This window comes from Eublepharis macularius, chromosome 17 (genome assembly GCF_028583425.1).
Source record: "Eublepharis macularius isolate TG4126 chromosome 17, MPM_Emac_v1.0, whole genome shotgun sequence".
In the NCBI taxonomy this organism is placed as follows: domain Eukaryota; kingdom Metazoa; phylum Chordata; class Lepidosauria; order Squamata; family Eublepharidae; genus Eublepharis; species Eublepharis macularius.
In genome coordinates, this window is record NC_072806.1 from 7,961,927 (window position 1) to 7,980,827 (window position 18,901).

General features: G+C 46.6%; 1 protein-coding gene across 2 annotated transcripts; it reads right to left on the reverse strand.

Moving 5' to 3' along the window:
* Positions 1 to 9,727: 9,727 nt before the first annotated feature.
* FBXO2 (F-box protein 2) lies at positions 9,728 to 18,521 on the reverse strand. 2 transcript variants are annotated; one of them, XM_055001217.1, is made up of 6 exons: positions 18,309 to 18,521; positions 16,168 to 16,421; positions 15,119 to 15,245; positions 13,349 to 13,444; positions 13,114 to 13,249; positions 9,728 to 11,717 (listed from the first exon to the last, which is right to left on the reverse strand). In XM_055001217.1, exons 2-6 carry the CDS (start codon positions 16,418 to 16,420, stop codon positions 11,583 to 11,585), a joined length of 747 nt encoding a protein of 248 aa, XP_054857192.1. In that variant the 5' UTR covers position 16,421; positions 18,309 to 18,521; the 3' UTR covers positions 9,728 to 11,582. The 2 variants fall into 2 exon arrangements, with proteins under 2 accessions (XP_054857192.1, XP_054857193.1); XM_055001218.1 differs by having other exon boundaries at positions 16,168 to 16,467.
* Between the last annotated feature and the right edge of the window lie 380 nt (positions 18,522 to 18,901).

Sequence of the window (18,901 nt, forward strand, 5' to 3'; positions counted from 1 at the left end):
ATGAATTTCAGGTGCTGAGGCTTTCCTGATTTGCATTCAGTTACCAAATTGACTGCATCAAGGCTTATTGCTAAATAAACTTTTTTTACTTCGATGATCACCAAGTTTAAATGCCTTGAGTTATTTCTCAGACTAGTAGTAAAGTGGGGAAATTTACAATTGGCTAAAGGGGTTGGTTTATTTCCCCCATTAATATACATTGGGTGACTATATCTGTATGGTGTCCAGTAGCACCTTTAAGTCGAACCAACTTTCTTGTAGTATAAGCTTTCGAGAACCATAGCTCTCTTCATCAGATATTGCGAGGCAATATGACATAATTGGAACAGAGAAATGGCGAGATCTCTTGGAGCCCCCTAATAAGGTAACGCCTATGCCTTACCTCCTCAATCTATCAAATCAGGAGTATAGGCGAATTTTTACACTAATGTGACTGGATGCTTTTCCCTCAGCTGTCCTCAAAGGGAAGTTTTAAAAAAAAAACCTTATGAGGAAAGGATTTGTCCCTGCTGCGAAGAAGGGATAGAATCATTAGAACATATTATATTTGATTGCAAGGTGTACAGTAATCTTCGTAAATCCCTCCCTTTCTCCTTAACTTTGCCCTTTACACACAGCCAAAGGATATGTATTTTGAGGGGTTTCTTTTCAGATAGACACCCTAAGATCACACTTCAGGTAGCCAGATTTGGTTGGATTGCTTCAAGGATCAGGAAATCCGTAGTGGCTAAAAGAATGGTTTTATTGTACCACGGAGAATTTTAATCTTATACTATTGTACTATGAATGATTTTACTCATGTTTTGTGAATGATTTTATTGATGTTTTATCTTCCTCTGTGGTACTTTTATGGGTGTCTTTGTCAATTGCTGGTCATTGACCATGAAAATAAACTGCTACTACTACTATCTTCATCAGACGCATGCATCTGACGAAGAGAGCTGTGGTTCTCGAAAGCTTATGCTACAAGAAAGCTGATCAGTGTTAAAGGTGCTACTGGACTCTTTACTATTTCGCAACTACAGACTAACACGGCTAACTCCTCTGGATCTATAGCTGTATAGTTAGGCCTTAGGACTATCCAGCTCAGCATTGAGGGCCCTGATTGGCAGTAGATCTCAGTATGAGGGAAACTACACGAGATGCTCGACACGTGTACTTTACGTGTTAGTTTCCTGAAAGTTTGCATGAGAAGAATTGCATCGACCAGATGTTCTTTCTGACTGCACTTCCCATGGAAACTTGCAAGAAACTGACACACGAAGAACACGTGTCAGGCATCTCGTGTAGTTTCTTGTGTATGGGGAAGTCTTTCCTCATTCCTGCTGCCCGTGATCTTTGAACTGATGGTGGCACTGTGTAGCAAATCCCAGACTTTCCACATGCCAAGCAAGTGCTGTCCTGCTGAGCCAAGCCCCCTGGAATTCCAAGCAAAGCAATTCAGGAATTTACTGCCGTAGATCACCTCCACATTTGTCCAAAATCTTGCTCAGATCTCAAAACACTTTTCCATCTATTCCGTCAAACCCGCAGTGCAGAAGTGAGAGCAAGAGAGCTGAGGTGGTTTTCTTATTTCTTTTCTATTTTTTTGCATGTACGAGGGAATAATTCATTTTTCTAGTGTTGGGAAGGGTAGTAATTGATCTTGGAGTTTGCAGCTTGCCTCCTGGAATGGTTTTATTCGGAGCACAAGAATAAAACTCTGTTAGGTCAACCACACTGCAATAAATACCAGATGCACATTAGCTATAATATATTGGATTATTCCACTGGCTGGTGACGGAAAAAACAAGATTTAATTCCCTTGGTGAGGCAGGCAAAGAAAATCGCTTTTCTTGCCCCTTTTTCCTTTTGAGCCATTTTTGTCTGTCGGAGGTAGAAGCGTACAGTGTCTGAGCAATTTTTTTTATTTTCCTAATGTTTCACTGGTGAGAAGGAGACTTCAAGACTAAATGGTCCTCAGATTCCCTAAATGTCACCTATTTCTCAGGGTTACGGATTTTCTTTTTTCCTGGAAAGGTCTATTTTTAAAAAAAAAAAAAGTTGTAAGAGTTGATGGGACCACAGCAGAATGAAGAAGTATTTTTAGAACACTGTGAATGCTGTGATTCTGGAGAGAGTGGCAAAAAATGGGCAGGGCTGAACTTCTTGAAAATCCCAGATCCCATTTAAAACACAACAAGTTTCTAGCCCTTATGGCAGTTTTTTAAAAAAGGTTTCAATACAAGAACCACAGAGAAGTCCTGTAGGATCGGACCTACGTCCCACCTCCTGCTTCAAAAAGTGGTTAATCAGATGCTTGTGGGAAGCGTACAAGCAGGGAATGAAGGCAACAGCTATTCTCTAACACTGGCCCCCTCCAATGGTTGGCTTTCAGAGATAGACTGCCTCTGTACAATGGAGGTTCTATTATAGCTAACAGCACTTGCTACAGACTGCATTTTGTAATCGGCCTTGAGTCAAGAAAGGGTGGATGAAGTAAATCAATAAAACGACTCTGTCTACACTCCTTTGAAAACTGACTAAGTCAGTGATTAGCACCACACCTTGTAGCACCCTTGAGGGTGAGATCTCAGAAGCTCACAAGGAGGCTGAGCAACACCTGTCAGTGGCTGGAGGGAGGACAACAGCATCTTTGCCCCGCCCAACAAGTAGCAAGATCAGAATAAAGTAGCAAGATGAGGATCACTGACTAGAATCAGTAATGTAGGATCAGGGCCGGCGCGTCAATGGAGGCAGGTCCAGCAATCGCCTCAAGCGCAGAGGCGCCGGAGGGGGCATGGGGGCACGCACCGCAGAGCAACTGAGTGGGAGGGCTGGAGGCGAGGGCACCCAAAGACCATTCCGGGGTGGGCTGCTGCTGCTCTCTCCCAGGATGCCCTCACGTCAGGGGTGGAGAGGGGGGCTTGTGCCTGGAAGAAGGATTTGCGTCTTCAGCAGCTCATTCAAAGCGCACACCCTGAGGTGCAGCTGTTTCTCTAGGTCCTTCCTGCTAACTCCTTTCCCTTCCCCTTTGCTTTCTTCTGTCATTATTCCATCCCATCCCTCCAAGAAAACTTGCATGACCTTCGTCTCATTTGGTCCGGCTCTAAGTTGCCCCGTGCTGCTGCCGCCGCCTCTAGCACATAACTAAGGGCCAGGTGTGGCAGGTGGCCAGGGCGGTGCAGGGCAACTGAGCAGTCTGGGTGTGCGCGCGCAGGGGGGGCGGCAACAGCCCTGAAGCTGCCCCCGGCTTCAGGCGCCAGAAACTCTGGCACCGGCCCTGTGTAGGATAGATGCTGTGCCACTTGGGGTGGTGGGCAGTGGAGAGTATGTATTATATTCCTTTGGCAATAAACCATTTTGTGTTGTAGTCTTCCTATTCTCTCACTAGATGTCACTATAGGGGCAATGGGCAGTTTCCATTTCTGTACTGCCACCCAGTGGTGAAAGATGAAAATCAACTCTTACGGCAAGCTATTCCATTCATTCTCCAGCATAGGAGAAGGAGCAATACGACAGGATTTGAACTTGCCACCACTCATACTCCCATCACAAGTTCCTTGTCTATGGAAAGCTAGGGTGTCAGGGAAGAAAGGTTCTACCCTATTCTTTCCCCTGGTGTATAACGGAGCAAACCCTAAGGCAGGTCTACTTGGAAATAAGTTCTATTCTATTCAGTGAGGTTTTCTTCAAGGATTCTGTTCTCCGCCTCAGTTTTATTTAATTTATTTATTTGTTTATATATAGTCAACCTTTCTCACTGAGACTCAAGGCGGATGACACAGCATAAGTCAATACAGCCAATATTTCAAAGGCATTTCAGATAAACATGTAATGGGTATATACATGCAAATTTGCAAAGATTTTTTTTTAGAAGCCCAAACTCAACACACAGCAGAAGAAATGCTGAAATAACATAAACAGTTCTACAACTGACATATTAAACAGCATAGGAACTACTCAGTAGGATCGTACTTATAGCAGTAACTATGTATATTCAGAGCAGGATTTTGGACATGGGAGAGCACTGAAATGTACTTCCCTCCCCACCTACAGCCGAGGAAGGGCTATTCTGAATAATAATTATTATTATTCAGGTCCAATAGCACCTTAAAGACTAATTAGATTTCCAAGTGGAAAAGAGCAAGAGTCCAGTAGCACCTATGAGACTGACAAAATTGGTGGTAGGGTATGAGCTTTCGTGAGCCACAGCTCACTTCTTCAGATACAGCTAGAATGTGAGTCCATCTGCCCTTATATCTTGGAGAGTGGAGAGATTACAGAAGCTGAATAATAATAGCCAGTGAATGACAAAGGGGCAATTCTCCTGCAGAGGAATTTCAAAGGGAGATTAGAAAGAGACACTGCTGAATTGCAACTGATAACGAAGCTCAAGACAATGCATCCACCTGGACTGAATCGAGACAAAGGCTTCCTGTCTCATTACCAATGCTGATTTCTCCACACCCACTACCCCCTTTGCATACCCCATCCTATTCAATCACGCCTGCCTTTGTCATTTGCCGGCTACTATCATTCAGCTTCTGTAATCACGCCACTCTCCCAGATATAAGAACAGATGGACTCACATCCTAGCTGTATCTGAAGAAGTGATCTGTGGCTCACGAAAGCTAATACCCTACCATCAATTTTGTTAGTCTTATAGCTGCTACTGAACTCTTGCTCTTTTCCACTTGGAAATCTAATTAGACTTTAAGGTGCTACTGGACTCTTGCTCTTTTCCACTTGGAAATCTAATTAGACTTTAAGGTGCTACTGGACTCTTGCTCTTTTCCACTGCTACAGACAGGCTAACATGGCTACCCATATAAATTTCCAAGGCCTGAGCTTTCAAGAGTCAATGCTCCCTTTCTAAGGGACTGCAGACCAACACAAGCCACTCACCCGAAACGACAACAACTATTAATAACTGTTACTCTAAATAAGTATTTCAGCTCCGTAGTTGCTGCTTCCTCCCTTCCTCTCCTCTGCCGCCTCGCTGTACCATTTGCCAATCCTCCCAAGCTTATCACTCCAGCAAGCTGGGCTGTGGACTGGCACAGAAGGCCTTATCTGATTGTGTTCCTCGAAGGTGCAACTCAGCAGTAATCCCCCAGGCAATTAATTGGCTTTTGTTCAGCAAGAGTGAACAAGATCTCATCTTAATCTTCATTATTTCTTCTTGTAGAGCAGAGTCAACACAAGATTAAGTTTAATTTACAAAAAAAAAAGATGAACAAAAAATTGCAGCGCCTCTAGTTTTTATCCCAACTCACATCTTTTCCTTTTTCTTTTTTTTAATTCACTTTGTGATGTTCACTTCCTTGGCAGTCGGGAACACAACAGACTCGTCCTCCAGTGGTGTTTGAGGTGTTCGAAACAAAGGCGCCACCCGGCTCGCATCTGTCTGAAAACAGCATCTTCTGAGCAGGAAGCTCTTTGGCAGACACCTGGATGCAGCAGGATTTGAACCTGGATCTTAAATGTCAACTCAAATGCCCATCTTTCCCCTCCCAGGGCTGGTGGTCAGAGGAGGGAGTGCAGGCCCTTCCAGCAGGGAGTTTGCTACAAGGGCCCCCAATCCATGAAGCCTAGAAAGTCACTTGATTATCAATTAACTAATTGTATTGTCGAAGGCTTTCACAGCCGGAGAACGATGGTTGTTGTGGGTTTTCCGGGCTGTATTGCCATGGTCTTGGCATTGTAGTTCCTGACGTTTCGCCAGCAGCTGTGGCTGGCATCTTCAGAGGTGTAGCACCAAAAGACAGAGATCTCTCAGTGTCACAGTGTGGAAAAGATGTTGGCAGGTCATTTATATCTACTCAGGAGGGGTGGGGTTGAGCTGAGACATCCTGTAAGAGTTTCCCAGGGTGTGGAATGCTAATGGCGGGAGGCTTCACTGTATCCTGAGGAGGTTCTTTTGCATATGGATTGGTACTTGATGTGCTAATCTTCTCTGCAGGGCTATTGTCGGGTATAGAGTGTTTTGTTAGCCTGGTGTTTTTCAGAACTGGAAACCATGCTCTGTCCATTCTTAAGGTTTCTTCTTTCCTGTTGAAGTTGTGCTTATGCTTGTGAATTTCAATGGCTTCCCTGTGCAGTCTGACAAAATAGTTGGAAGTGTTGTCCAGTATTTTGGTGTCCTGGAATAAGATACTGTGCCCTGTTTGAGTTAGGCTATGTTCAGCCACTGCTGATTTTTCAGGTTGTCCAAGTCTGCAGTGTCTTTCATGTTCTTTTATTCTTGTCTGGATGCTACGCTTTGTGGTCCCGATGTAAACTTGTCCACAGCTGCAGGGTATCCGGTATACTCCTGCAGAGGTGAGGGGGTCTCTACTGTCTTTTGCTGATCGTAGCATCTGTCGTATTTTTCGGGTGGGTCTGAATACTGCTTGAAGGTTATGCTTTTTCATAAGCTTTCCCATCTGATCAGTAATTCCTTTGATATATGGCAAAAACACTTTTCCTGTAGGAGACTGTTTTTCCTTGGTTGTTTGATTCATCCTGGGTTTGATTGCTCTTTGATTGCGGATGACCAAGGTATCCAGATTAGAGTCCCGCTCTCCAGATTACAGCCCTGCTGCTCTTAAGCACTACACCATTGTCCCTTCTCAGAACTGACTTCACAGGCTCCTTGTGAGACTAGGAAAGGAGTTCTGTGTGGGCCATTCTGAGCTCCTCAAGGAATGGCAGTGGGATGGACCGAGGCTTCTGGGGTGCAACTCCTCTGGGGCCTGCTCGGCAGCCACCAGTTATGGTGGGTTTGCATTGGCCCACTGGACGGACGCCAGGTTAGGGTCTCTTCTGGCACAGAGAAAATGAGTACCCGGCAGAGAAGCTCAGCCGCAGCCCAAGAAGCCTCTCCTGTACCGCCTGTCCTCTGCTGGCAGGTGAGAGGGTGAAGTGTGCAGGTGGCAGCTGAAATCCACTCGAGGGCACTGCGGTCAGTTGCCTTCTCTCTTCACCTGCACTGAAGGCCACGGAGTTCGCAGCCGCTTGAAACAGGACCCCCCCCCCCACGCCATCCCCACTGGTGTCCTGAAAAGCAAGCTTTCCCCTAATGGCCTGGTGAGTGCTTGACTTGGATAAGCACGCCGCATAAGCTCCCTGTCTGGTTTGTGCCCTCTATAACTCCTGGAAGATGACAACAGTTTGAAGCCCGCCACCCCACATTTGTTTTATTAAACAGCTTTGACACCATCGGTGTTTAAAAGTGCTGTATAGATGCCATAACCAAATAAACGCTGCCTACAGAATCTGGGGGGCTGAAAGAGGGGTGTTCTAGGCAAGGCCCCAAATCCTTCATTTTAGAAACGAAGGAATGGGGCTTAGGGACTTCTACAAACCCTGAGCGGATTGTGGATGCTGCTGAAGCCGACAGAGAGTCACACACTTACAATGCCACACTGCCACCTGCTGGCCATGTGCAGCTTTCACAACCGTCAGGCTGCACATGGCCAGCAGGTGGCAGTGCGGAGTCGCAAGTGTGTGACCCACATCAAGCACACAATACACATCTGGCAGATAATAATAATATTCGATTTATATACCACCCTTCAGGACAACTTAACATCCACTCAGAGCAGTTTACCAAGTGTGTTATTATTATCACCACAACAATCACCCTGTGAGGTGGGTGGGGCTGAGAGAGCTCTGAGAGAGCTGTGACTGAACCAAGGTCACCCAGCTGGCTTCAAGTGGAGTGGGGAATCAAACCTGGTTCTCCAGATTACAGCCCCATCACTCTTAACCACTACACCAAACTGAGCATATTCAGGGGGGCTCTTCTGGGAGTACATGATGTGGGCCTGCTTATCTTAATTTGGGAATTAACTACACAAGTGCGCATGTGTGGGCGCACACATATGTTTTCTATCCTGGAAGCAGACATGGGGAAGGATCACCATAGACGTGGTTTGATTTGGACTGGAGACTGGTTCAAATCTCCTCTGATCCTGGTCACTTTGCCGTTCAACCTGACCTACCTCACAGGGTTTTTGTGAGGATAAAAGCAAAAGAGAGAGAATGGTGTGCATCAGCCAGCGCTGCAGGAAGGAAAGCTGGGGGATTCGGCGGTATACTGCCTCTGAACATGGAGGTTCCACTTACCCCTCATATTTGTTGAGCAGCCCCTCCTCTCTCATTTCTCTCATCCTTTTCTTAAAACCTTCTCCGTCAGTGGCCATCCTCACAGCAAACACAATCAATGAAATACACGTTGCATAAAGAGGTATTGATCTTTATGAGGACTAAACCCTCTTCCCCAAGGCTGTATTAAAATGCAGAGCTGTAGCTCATTCCTTGTTTGTTAGAAAATGGGATTTTGTGCATCCAAGCTGGACTTAGCCTGCTCTCCGAAGGGGTTTCAGAAAAGCTGCAAAAACTGACCCGTTTCAGCTAATTGAACAATGGTGACACCTGGTGGCCAGTTCATGCACGCCACGTACTTTCTTTTTTTCTCTGGCTCTGGTTCGAGCATTGAATGCAAGGCAGATACAAAATGGGTTTTGTTGTTCTTCTTCTAATTCATGTAGTTCAGAAGGCTGGCTCGTACCTCCGAGACTCAGAAATGGTGCGAAGGGTGCCCTCTTCCCACGTAAAGCCCTGTTTTGTTCATCAAGGGCTTCCTGCCCAAGCACACTTGATTAGTTAGGCATTTATTTCTTGACTTTATACCCTGCTTTGCATCGTTCTCTCCTCATTATCCTCACAACAAACTTGTGAGGTAGGTTAGGCCAACAGTGCAACCCTAAGCAGTGTTACCCCAGTCTGAGCCTCTTGAAATCAATGAGCTTAGATTGGAGTAATTCTAGATGAGTAGCCATGTTTGTCTGTAGCAGTGGAAAAGAGCAAGAGTCCAGTAGCACCTATAAGGCTAACAAAATTAGTGGTAGGGTGTGAGCTTTCATGAGCCACAGCTCACTTCTTCAGATGCCATGCCCTACCACTAATTTTGTTAGCCTTATAGGTGCCACTGGACTCTTGCTCTTTTCCACTGGAGTAACTCTGTGTGGGATAACACTGTAAATATGTGTGACTGACCCGAGATCACCCAACAAGCTTCCATGGTGGCGTGGGGAGAATGTTGTAAGCTGCTTTGAGCCCCCATTGGGAAGAAAAGTAGATACAAATGACGTGAAATAAAATAAATGGGGCTATTTCAGAGACGGCGGCTCAGCTTTGAAACCTATTTCAACTGTAGGTTCAAAAAGCTACCTCTCCCTTTATATTCCAGAACGGATTCAAAACACTTTTCAGTTTTCTTTTGACTCTCTCTTCTGAATCTTTCCTGCTTGTATCTGGGTTGCTTACCATTTTTATTTTTATATTGATTTATGCAGGGCTTTTTTTCTGGGGAAAGAGGTGGTGGAACTCAAGACCACACAATGACATCACTTTGGGTCAGCTGGAACAGGGGGGGGGTTAAAGTTTAAATTGCCCTCGGCAAAAATGGTCACAAGGCCGGTGGCCCCGCCCCCTGGTCTCCAGACAGAGGGGAGTTTAGATTGCCCTCCGTGCAGCTTGGCAGCATGGAGGGCAATCTAAACTCCCCTCTGTCTGGAGATCAGGGGGTGGGGCCACCGGCCATGTGACCATTTTTAAGAGGTGCCGGAACTCCGTTCCACCACGTTCCTGCTGGGAAAAAGCCCTGGATTTATGTTGTTTTTTTAGCCTGTTCATCCGCTCTGAGCTTTTGAGACAGTAGTGAAATAAATAAATCCACTCCATAGAGACAGGATCCAGCTACCCAACATTTATTTACACGTTTGACTGAAGTACTCCAGGAGCCCCGGAGACACAAAAGGGAGGTGCAATACGATGGCAAGAGATTTCTTCCCGTCCCGTGATGCAGGACAGGGCAGATCAGCTCTGATGGAAGCGAATTTAATGGACTAGAATTTTGTACAGCAGCTCTCTTTGCCAGGCATGGCATCGGACATACACACCAGACAGGTGTTAAGAAGAGAACGCAGCAGCTTGGGTCTTGGGGATCAACAGACAGGAAAATACAGAAGTGCCTCATGAGTGAAACAAACCTCAGCAGGCATTTAAGATTCTAGCCCATTGCTTCACTGCCATGTGGCAACACTTGGGGGGGGGGCCGCATCTTGTTCATTCGGGATTTAGTTGGCTGGGGGTAGAGTTGTGCCCCTTAGGTTTTTGTCCCAAAACTGACCCAGGGCAAAATAGCCATTTTAAATGTCAGCTCTGAGAGGCACTCAAGTCTATTGATTTCCTTCTTCCCCTAAATTCAGCGGCGTCCATAACATGATGAATTTATTTTAAAATCGGTGGGGGGGGGGGGGGTTGCAAGCAGGTTTGCTGTGTTTGACTAAATTTTGATAAATGATGCTAATTTTTTACCACCTCATTGCAATTACTTCGCCCTGCCTCTTTTACATGCAAGTTTTCGTCTTTCTTTGTTCTTAATGTCTACTTTCAAGCTAAGCCATATTTGCCTTTTTGAAAATTTATTAGGACACGAAGACAATAGTATTCAGAGTGTTGACTGACTCTTGAGCATGAACAGAGATCCAGAGGAATTAGCCATGTTAGTCTGTAGTTGCAAAATAGTAGAGTCCAGTAGCACCTTTAAGACTAACCAACTTATTTGTAGCATAAGCTTTCGAGAACCACAGCTCTCTTCGTCAGATGCATACATTTACATGACCCTCACTCCCTGCACCCTCTCCCCCCTCCACCTATATATCTCTGGCCAGTTTCTTCATACCCTCCACGCATCTGATGAAGAGAGCTGTGGTTCTCAAAAGCTTATGCTACAAATAAGTTGGTGAGTCTTAAAAGTGCTACTGGACTCTTTATTACCCGAGAATGAAGGTTCCATGTAGCTATCCTTATGGCTAATCTCGGCACCTCTCTCTTCTAAGCGGGTTTCCCTACAGAGGTTCAACCATCCCTCTGACTTACCTATGCAAAATTTGCATTGCTTTTGTGCAGGGCAACTGAGAGAGATGGGAGAGGAGTGCAGTCCTAGGGGGCTCAGGTCATTCTGGGGGGGCCAATGGAACTGGGTATGTCATGAGTTTGGTTTTCATAAATTGTCCAGTGTGGGGGGAAGAGACAGAAAACCTTTGCCTGGTTTTCATGACTCACACCAGCGCCCCCTTTGTGTAGAATTTTATAATACACACAAAGACATCTGTTGTTCATGCACAAGGCAAGGACAGGCAAAATGGATTTGTGTTCATTTGTGCACCCAGCGGCCTCATGCTGATCCCCTTCCTCCAGCCCTCCCCTTTAAACATTTCTGTACCACAAAGGGAAGAGTTACTTCCTCTTCCCGTTCAGATTGTTTTAAAATTGCAAGTGGAACGGTGATCATTGCTGGGGGATGTTTTTGAATTGGTAAGATTCTTAGCTGCAGGAATGTTCAAGCGCAAGGAAGGCTTTTTTTTGGTTAACTTTTTGAGTCTGGAATTGCTAGAGAACTAGATCACAGCAGAGATTCAAATCTGACAGATTTAGCAGGGTGCTTAATCCAGCCCTGAGAACCACCACGCAGAAGTTCCCTCCTTCCTCAACGAGGAGCAATCCAGCACGCGGGCTCTGACCCGGTTCCAGCATTCGGAGGGTTGACATTACAGCTCCACGGTTACGCTGCTGTGAGTCACTCGTGCTCCATACCACCCCTTCCAGAAGACCGTGTCCTGGCCGCCATGTTCAAAATAGACGAAGCGAACCCCGGGGCCATAGTCCGTGAACGTGTGGGTGATCTTTGAGAGGAGGAAGAGAAGGGGAAAGCAGAATTAGAGAGAGAAGTGATCAAACATTTGTATTGGTGACAAATCTACTTTTTGGGGTGGTTGAAAAATCTGTCCCCCATAAAGCTTTTTGATAAAGCTGTCTAAACCACTGGCCACAGCCACATCTTGTGGCAGAGAGTTCCACAGGCAGTTTACGCCTGGTGTGAAGAAATACTTCCTTTGCCTGCCTGAATCTGTGATGGAGCAATTTCACAGAAGACTCCAAGATCTAATATTATAACGGGGGAGAGAGATGTCTGCATTAGTTGTCATTTTCTAAATATAAACTTTAAAATACCACAACATTTTCATTAGTAAAGACTTTGGAGGAGGAGAAAACAGTTTGCCTGCCTGCTCCCTTTCAGCCATCCTACATCAGGGTTTTTTTGGAGGGGGATCTCGAATTCTGAAAGTACCATAAAATCTCCTGTCTTGGGCAGGTCTGGCTGGCTCCTACCTCTGAAGTGATTTCAGGGCTAGGCTGGAGTTCAAGGAATAGATACAACATCCTGTTTCTCAGCTGAGTCCCAGCTTATAAGAGCTTCACTATGGGGCTTGTGCACTGGCTGACTGAGACCTGGTTCACCTGTGGGGAAGTGAGGCAAGAGAGACCTCAGGGAGTAGAACAGAGACTATGGGTAGAGGGTCACATTTTGGAACTCTCCATTGTGTCCAAAACTCCCTGCAATTAGAAAGCCAGCACAGCAAGCCAAGAGAGGGGAATAGAGCCTTTATGGAGTCACAGGTGTCTCAGAGACCATGTAGTCCAACCCGCCGCCCCATGCAGAAAGCAATTCTCCCTGCTGGGCTAGCTTTCTTCTTGCAGGGTGTTTGTTATGCAGAGCGACAGTCAAAGCCAGAATCGGCAAGGTGAAGCAACGGCTGTTCACTTGACCACCTCTGGGTCCCTGGCTGTCTTGCACGTGTGAATCAAACCTCAGCTGCACTTCCTCTGAGCAACAGATTTGGGTGGGGGGCATAGACAATGGAGGTTTCCTTTGAGATCCTGGAAAAGACCAACCTCTGAGGTTGCAGACTGAGCAGCCAAACATCGTCCCCTGAATGAAGCTTACATCTGCTCTGCTGTTAAAGGAACAGCACACAAACGTGAGAGTCACAGCAGCCTGTCCTTTTGAGTTAGACCTCTTCTGCCCCTTTAAATTTTGTGTATCTGCGTGCTTCCTGTTGATTTAGTAACAATGGTAAAAAATATATACACTATTTAATTTCAATTTTCTCATTACTTTTTTGTTAGTAAGTCTGTCGTGGCTTAGTTTTTTCCCTGCATTACAGAAACGGCTACGAGGGCCTAAGAAATGCGGCTATTTTCTTTTTGTCCTCGTTCGACCCCTCCCTGTGCTCCCACCTCGTTCCACTCTCCTTCATTGTCTTGCGGGAGAGCGATGGTCTCACTTCGGTATTCGGCCACCACCTCATCCGTCTCAGACAGCAGCTTCACATTCAGCTCGTACAAGCAGCCGGCGTCACACCGGGCTGCATACCTGCGGAAAGACCCACACGGATGCAGCCGGAGTAAGCTGACGGAAAGCGGCTGGAGTCTTATGGCAGACCCACACGGGGGGGGGGGACTCTCCGCTCACCAGTCCTTCACCACGATTTTTGGCTGGGTCGTGTCCATCAGCTCTTCCCAGTACCCTTCAGCCCGGAGGTCAATGACTTGGGACTTGCGGCACCACCTGAAACGCGACACGTGTCAGAGGGGGAATCGCTTTCTATGTTCCCCGTTTAAAAGAGGCTTGCACTCTTTTAAAAAAGAGAAAAGCTGGCTCTAAATTCTGTGCCCCGTCTAAGATTGTCTGGAAGGGTTTGAGCGTGAATTGGTTAGTGATCAGTACTGGCTTGCAAGTAGCCACTGGTAGGCAAGAAATTGTCTTGAAGGAGAAAAAAAAAGATTTGTTCGGTTTTTCTTTTTGAACCACTGATGTGCCATAAATGGGGCCTTCCTTGTGGTTGCAAGAGAGCGGGGGGGGGGGGGGATTTGATAACCCCAGCAAAAGATGACCCTGCCTAGCAGGGGCTACGCTAATCACATTTGCCCCCTACTGAGAGCTGAACTACAAGAGACGAATTACATGAGGACGCCTACGTGAAGGGAGTCATAATGTTAGCCGGGAAGCCGAGTTTTAAAAGACAGATCGGAAGGCTTTGTCAATTTCCCCTCTCTACAGAGCCAGGGAAGATCCTCCTCAGAGGGTTCGTTTCCTCTTAGCTGCCTAGAAGGGGAGATGAAATTGACAGAGCCTTCCTGGAGGCAAAGAGGAAACTAACAAACCCTCTGAGCAGCATCTCCTTGGCTCTGTAGAGAGGGGAAATTGACGAAGCCTTCCGATCTGTCTTTTAAAACTCAGTTTCCCAGCTAACATTGCAACTCCCTTCACGTGCGTGTCCTCGTGTAATTCGTCTCTTGTAGTTTAGCTCTCAGCCTCAGAAAGAATGTTTGGGTTATGTATGCATCAATCATCAAAGACTAGTACATTTAAGTCAATGCAACCCAGAGGCATTTAGAGGACGCTGGTTCCAGTGTGTAGATGATGTACATAAACCAGATCCACACATTACAAAATGAATGACACGTTTTGCACTTATCTCTCATTTATCTCTCCTTCAGTTAAATTGACTACATCTCTTTCTTCTTTCCTCTATGAAAATGTTTGTGATTGTTATTGGATTTTTAAAAACGTTTTTGCTGGGTGGACTTTAGTGTGTTGAACTGAATGAGGATAGATACATTGCGCGGCAGAGCAATCCTAAGAACGCTTTCCTGGGAGTAAGCCCCATTGAATACCGCTTAGCAGGATTCTGAGTAGACCTACTTAGGAAGGCACTGTAATGGAGGGGATCATGTGGGCTAGCCACACACTCTGTGGCCTGGGCTAGCTCGCCTCTCATCTCGCTTTTAATTTTATTTAATTTATTCCTCAATTTTTAAACTACTTTGCATGATTTATTCTGCTTAAGAGAGGCGCAAATGGCCAGATGCTATGCAATGAGTGCACACACCAGTACTGGAAGTCGAAATCACTTTTCTGACATCTGAAATTTCATCTGATATTGCCTCCATATTTCTCAGGCATGAGGACTAGCAACATTTAAAAACTTAAGCCTTGCCTTCAGCCATTCGAAATTCAACAGTCACCTGTCTAGCCTCTGAGATTTCAGCAGGTATGGCCTTTGGCCTAGGGGCTTGCGCTCTTTTAAAAAAGACAAAAGCTGGCTCTAAATTCTGTGCCTCATGCTCTACTCTAGGGCTTTGCTGCACTTCTGTGAAATTATAGTATGAACAGACACAACTTGGCCAAATCTCCCCTTACACTATTGACACAGAAAGAAATATGAGAAACGGGACTTACTCAAAAGACGTGACAAAGTATTTGTGGACCTCATCGCTGGGGAACTCTTTCCCGAAGTCTCCAGGCAGCTCCTCAATTTTCCAGCCATCACCCCCGTTTTCCACTTCCACCCAGTGTTCGAGGCCCTCTGAAAAATGGCAGAATGAGAGATGTCCGTGTGCCTCCTTACACATGCCAGTCAAGGGGAACCAGCTCTGTTTGTTTATGAATAAAATATTGACCCACTTTGAGATTATGCTGAGTCACATCTCCATGACATGGTTAAGGCTGGCTTTGGTTTCACAGCTTTCTGCCAGTGTAGTTTCAGGGAGGTGCTCCAATGACCCCGTTGAACTTGCTCAGCTGGCATGAGGTAGTGAAAGGGGCTATACCACTTCAGACTCCATTGTTTGTAATGCATCTTCATGCAAAAAAAAAATCCCCGTGCAAATAGAAAGCTAGCATATCAAGGAGCATTTGAGAAGAGAAAGGTTAGCTCAAGCCTTCCAGCCTGCTCAGGCTAGAGTTCTGTTGGCAGAGAGTTCTTAATATAGGGGAGCCTTCCAAAAATGGGATCCTCTCCCTGCCATCTAAACTAATGCAGTCTGTTCTGCCAACTCATTTCTCTACAGGTGTGAACCAAGCAGTTCTTGAGAGTCTTCAAGGCAATTTACAAAGATTATTTGTGCTATCTGCAGCAGCTCAGAGGCTGAGTTGGGAGCCAAAAAGCCTCTAATTCTCTTTGCCTCAGTTTCCCCCACCACATGCACAGCAGAGGGACTGGCCTACCTTACAGGATCATTGCAAGACTTGCTGAGATCACGAAGGACTTTTAAAGCATTACATCCATCTAGAGGGTTGCCATGTTTGGTAGGGGCCCCATGCTATAACTATTGGCAATACAGTCAGAAACCCAGCAGGGGCAGTTTTTCCCAAGCAGGAAGAATGGGAAAACTTCACCTCCTGAATTTCTGCCTGTCGTGTAGTTGTTGGAGGCCACCCTGCTGGGCAGATGGCTGAGAATCTCCTGGCTGACCCCCTTGTTTTTTCAATCCTCCTCTACACCTCACCTTCTCCTGTGGGGTTCTTGATTAAGTTCCTCTTCTTCTCATTCAGGAAGTAAAGCATTTGCCAGTTCTCGCCTCCCCCTTCTTCGACATCTTCTCCAGCAAATCCTTCCTGCTGGCACTTCAACAGCCAAAGGGCTGTGCTGTCGATCAAGGTCTTCCACTGGGAGCAGACCAACCGGCACACCAGTATCAGCTCAACTGCCGGGACGGAGGCCAGGATCCGGACCAGTAACGGCTCAGGAAGAGATTCCATCCTTGGTCAGGGAGAGAAAGAGCTTGCAAGAAAGCAATCGTCAGCGGCTTGGGAAGAGAAACACAGCTAAACAATACGAGGTGCGGGATGCAAGATTTCCATCCTGGCCAAATTTCAAAGTGGAGATTAGCAACCGGAATCCCCTGGGCAGAATGCATGCTTGCCCCTTGCCCGGCTGCCAACCCAGCGGTGAAAAAAGGCTTGTGGGGTGTGGCAGCTGCAGCAATGGGCCGTGCCCTCTTGGGAAGGGTGGCGTCTTGGCCAACTCTGCTCAAAATGGCCCTCTGCCCAAACCTCTCACTAGCATTGCTTTATGCTCTGCAATCCAAACTGCAGACAAAATTTGGTAAGGCAGAGTTTTCCCTCGAAGAGGAGGGATATCTTGATTTCCCAGCACAGCTACACATTAACAGGCTGTGGGTCCCCAGCAGTAATCTTTGCAGGCCCCACCAGGGCCGTATTATTCATAGGGCTTACTAGGCCGAAGCCTAAGTCAGGGCTGTATTGTTCATAAGGCTGGCTAGGCCGAAGCCTAGGTCAGGGCCGTATTATTCATAGGGCTGACTAGGCCGAAGCCTAGGTCAGGGCCATATTATTCATAAGGCTGACTACTAGGCCGAAGCCTAGGAGCCCCACAGGGACTAGGGGCCCGTCAATTTTTTTTTGCTGAGGCACACCCCCACATATATGACAATTAATCGATTCTCTTATATAACCTCTATGAATAAGAGAATTAACTGCTTCCTTATTGAAGTGAAACAAATTATCTCTTAGATTAAAACAATTATCCATAAATTGTATATTTTAATAAATAATAAAAAATTACTCACTTCTAAATATTACAGTATTGAACAAGTATACCCCCCAAATGTGCTTTCCTGAAGAGTTCTACTCACGCAATAAAAACATTTTACAAATTGGGAATAGAATTCTTCAGGAGACGCTCAGAATGGATCTAGGGCTTTGCACTGCGGTCTAGTACCTACAGTACCAGGCTCAGGCTGTCAGCTGTAGTGGGGTGAAAGACTGAAGTGCCGGAGGGGCCCCGAAATACCTGAAAGCCTAGGGGCCCGGCCATAGATTAATACGGCCCTGGGTCCCACAAGAGTTTCTCTGCAGGCCACTCCTTTCCCCAGCTACAGAGATCCCTCCCGTCTCCTTGGGAGAAAAGGGGCCTAGAGAAGCAGAAAGAGGCCCCATCTAAGGGAGCAGCTGCCGGCGGGGAGCAGCCCAGACGTGGGCGATGGGGGAAGAGCCATGTGCGTGCGCAGACAGAACTTGCTCATCTCTTTGCAGTCGCTGCACCGTCACGCCGACTTATCAATGAGGCTGGTTTCTGGGAAGCATGATCAAAAGCGATGAGCTCTTATCGCCTTGAATAAGGGCTGTCATTTCTCAGCTGAAGACAGAAGGCTGCCTTCCAGTTTGTTCCTTTAATCAAGAGGACTACATCAAAAGACCGGCCCTTGGTGGACCCGGAAAGTTGGACTTTGCAAACCCCCAAGTGGTATTAAGCCACAACCAGTTACTGAATTCAAAGGCATTATTTGCTGCAAGTTTCTGTGCTGTCACACCTATGTGTTTAGTTATAAACTATATACTGGTACCGTCCTGTCTGCTGAAATGCCTTGCCGTGAAGAAATTCCTTAACTGACATTTGTCTGGCAAGTTTGGTTCCTAATTTATCCCGCTACAGCAAGAGGTTACGCTTGCAGGATCTGAGTCCGGAGGCACTTTCGAGACCAACACAGTTTTCAGGGCGTAAGCTTTCAAGAATCACAACGCCCTTCTTCAGGTAAGGTGAGTTTGCAATTAAAAAAAAATAAAGACAGGCAAACGGGAGAGAGGGAGGGTGTGTAGGCGTGTGTCTCCCCCCCAGCCAACTTACCCTGCAGGCGTCTCCCACTCTGGGTTCAGGTCAGCCGCAATACTGGTTCGGGAAGAATTGGGGCCGCATCTGCAGTGGTTCCACTGGTGCCTCCGGTGGCCCAGCCTTATCAGCTTGGAGGGGGGATGCTGAGCGCTTCCTGCCTCTCCTGACTCCGCCTCTGGAGCTGGGCCGGTCTGGTCTTGTCTGTCGCAGGCAAGTAACTGGCGATGCTGGCTCCGGTGATGAAAGGGAAAGTCGATCTGCCGGCAGAAGGAAGAGCTGCCCTTGGAGGGGGGAGGGGGGAGGAGAGAGAGAGAGAGAGAGAGAGAGCACATGCAACAAGCCAGACCTGGAGGACCTCAAGTGCTTACGCAGCAATTGATTTCTGCAATTATTTTCCACCAAGCCCTGCAAATGCCTTTTTTTCATCCCCTGCCCCCACTTTTTCTGTATGCAGCCTGTCCAGTCTGACGAAGAGTTCTGTAGAACTCCAAAGCTCACTTGCCGAAGCTTGTTTTGAGTCCAGTTGCACTTTAGACACCAAGATTTTCAGAGTGTAAGCTTTTGAGAGTCCAAATTCTCCCTAACAACATTCAGTTTATATACCGCCC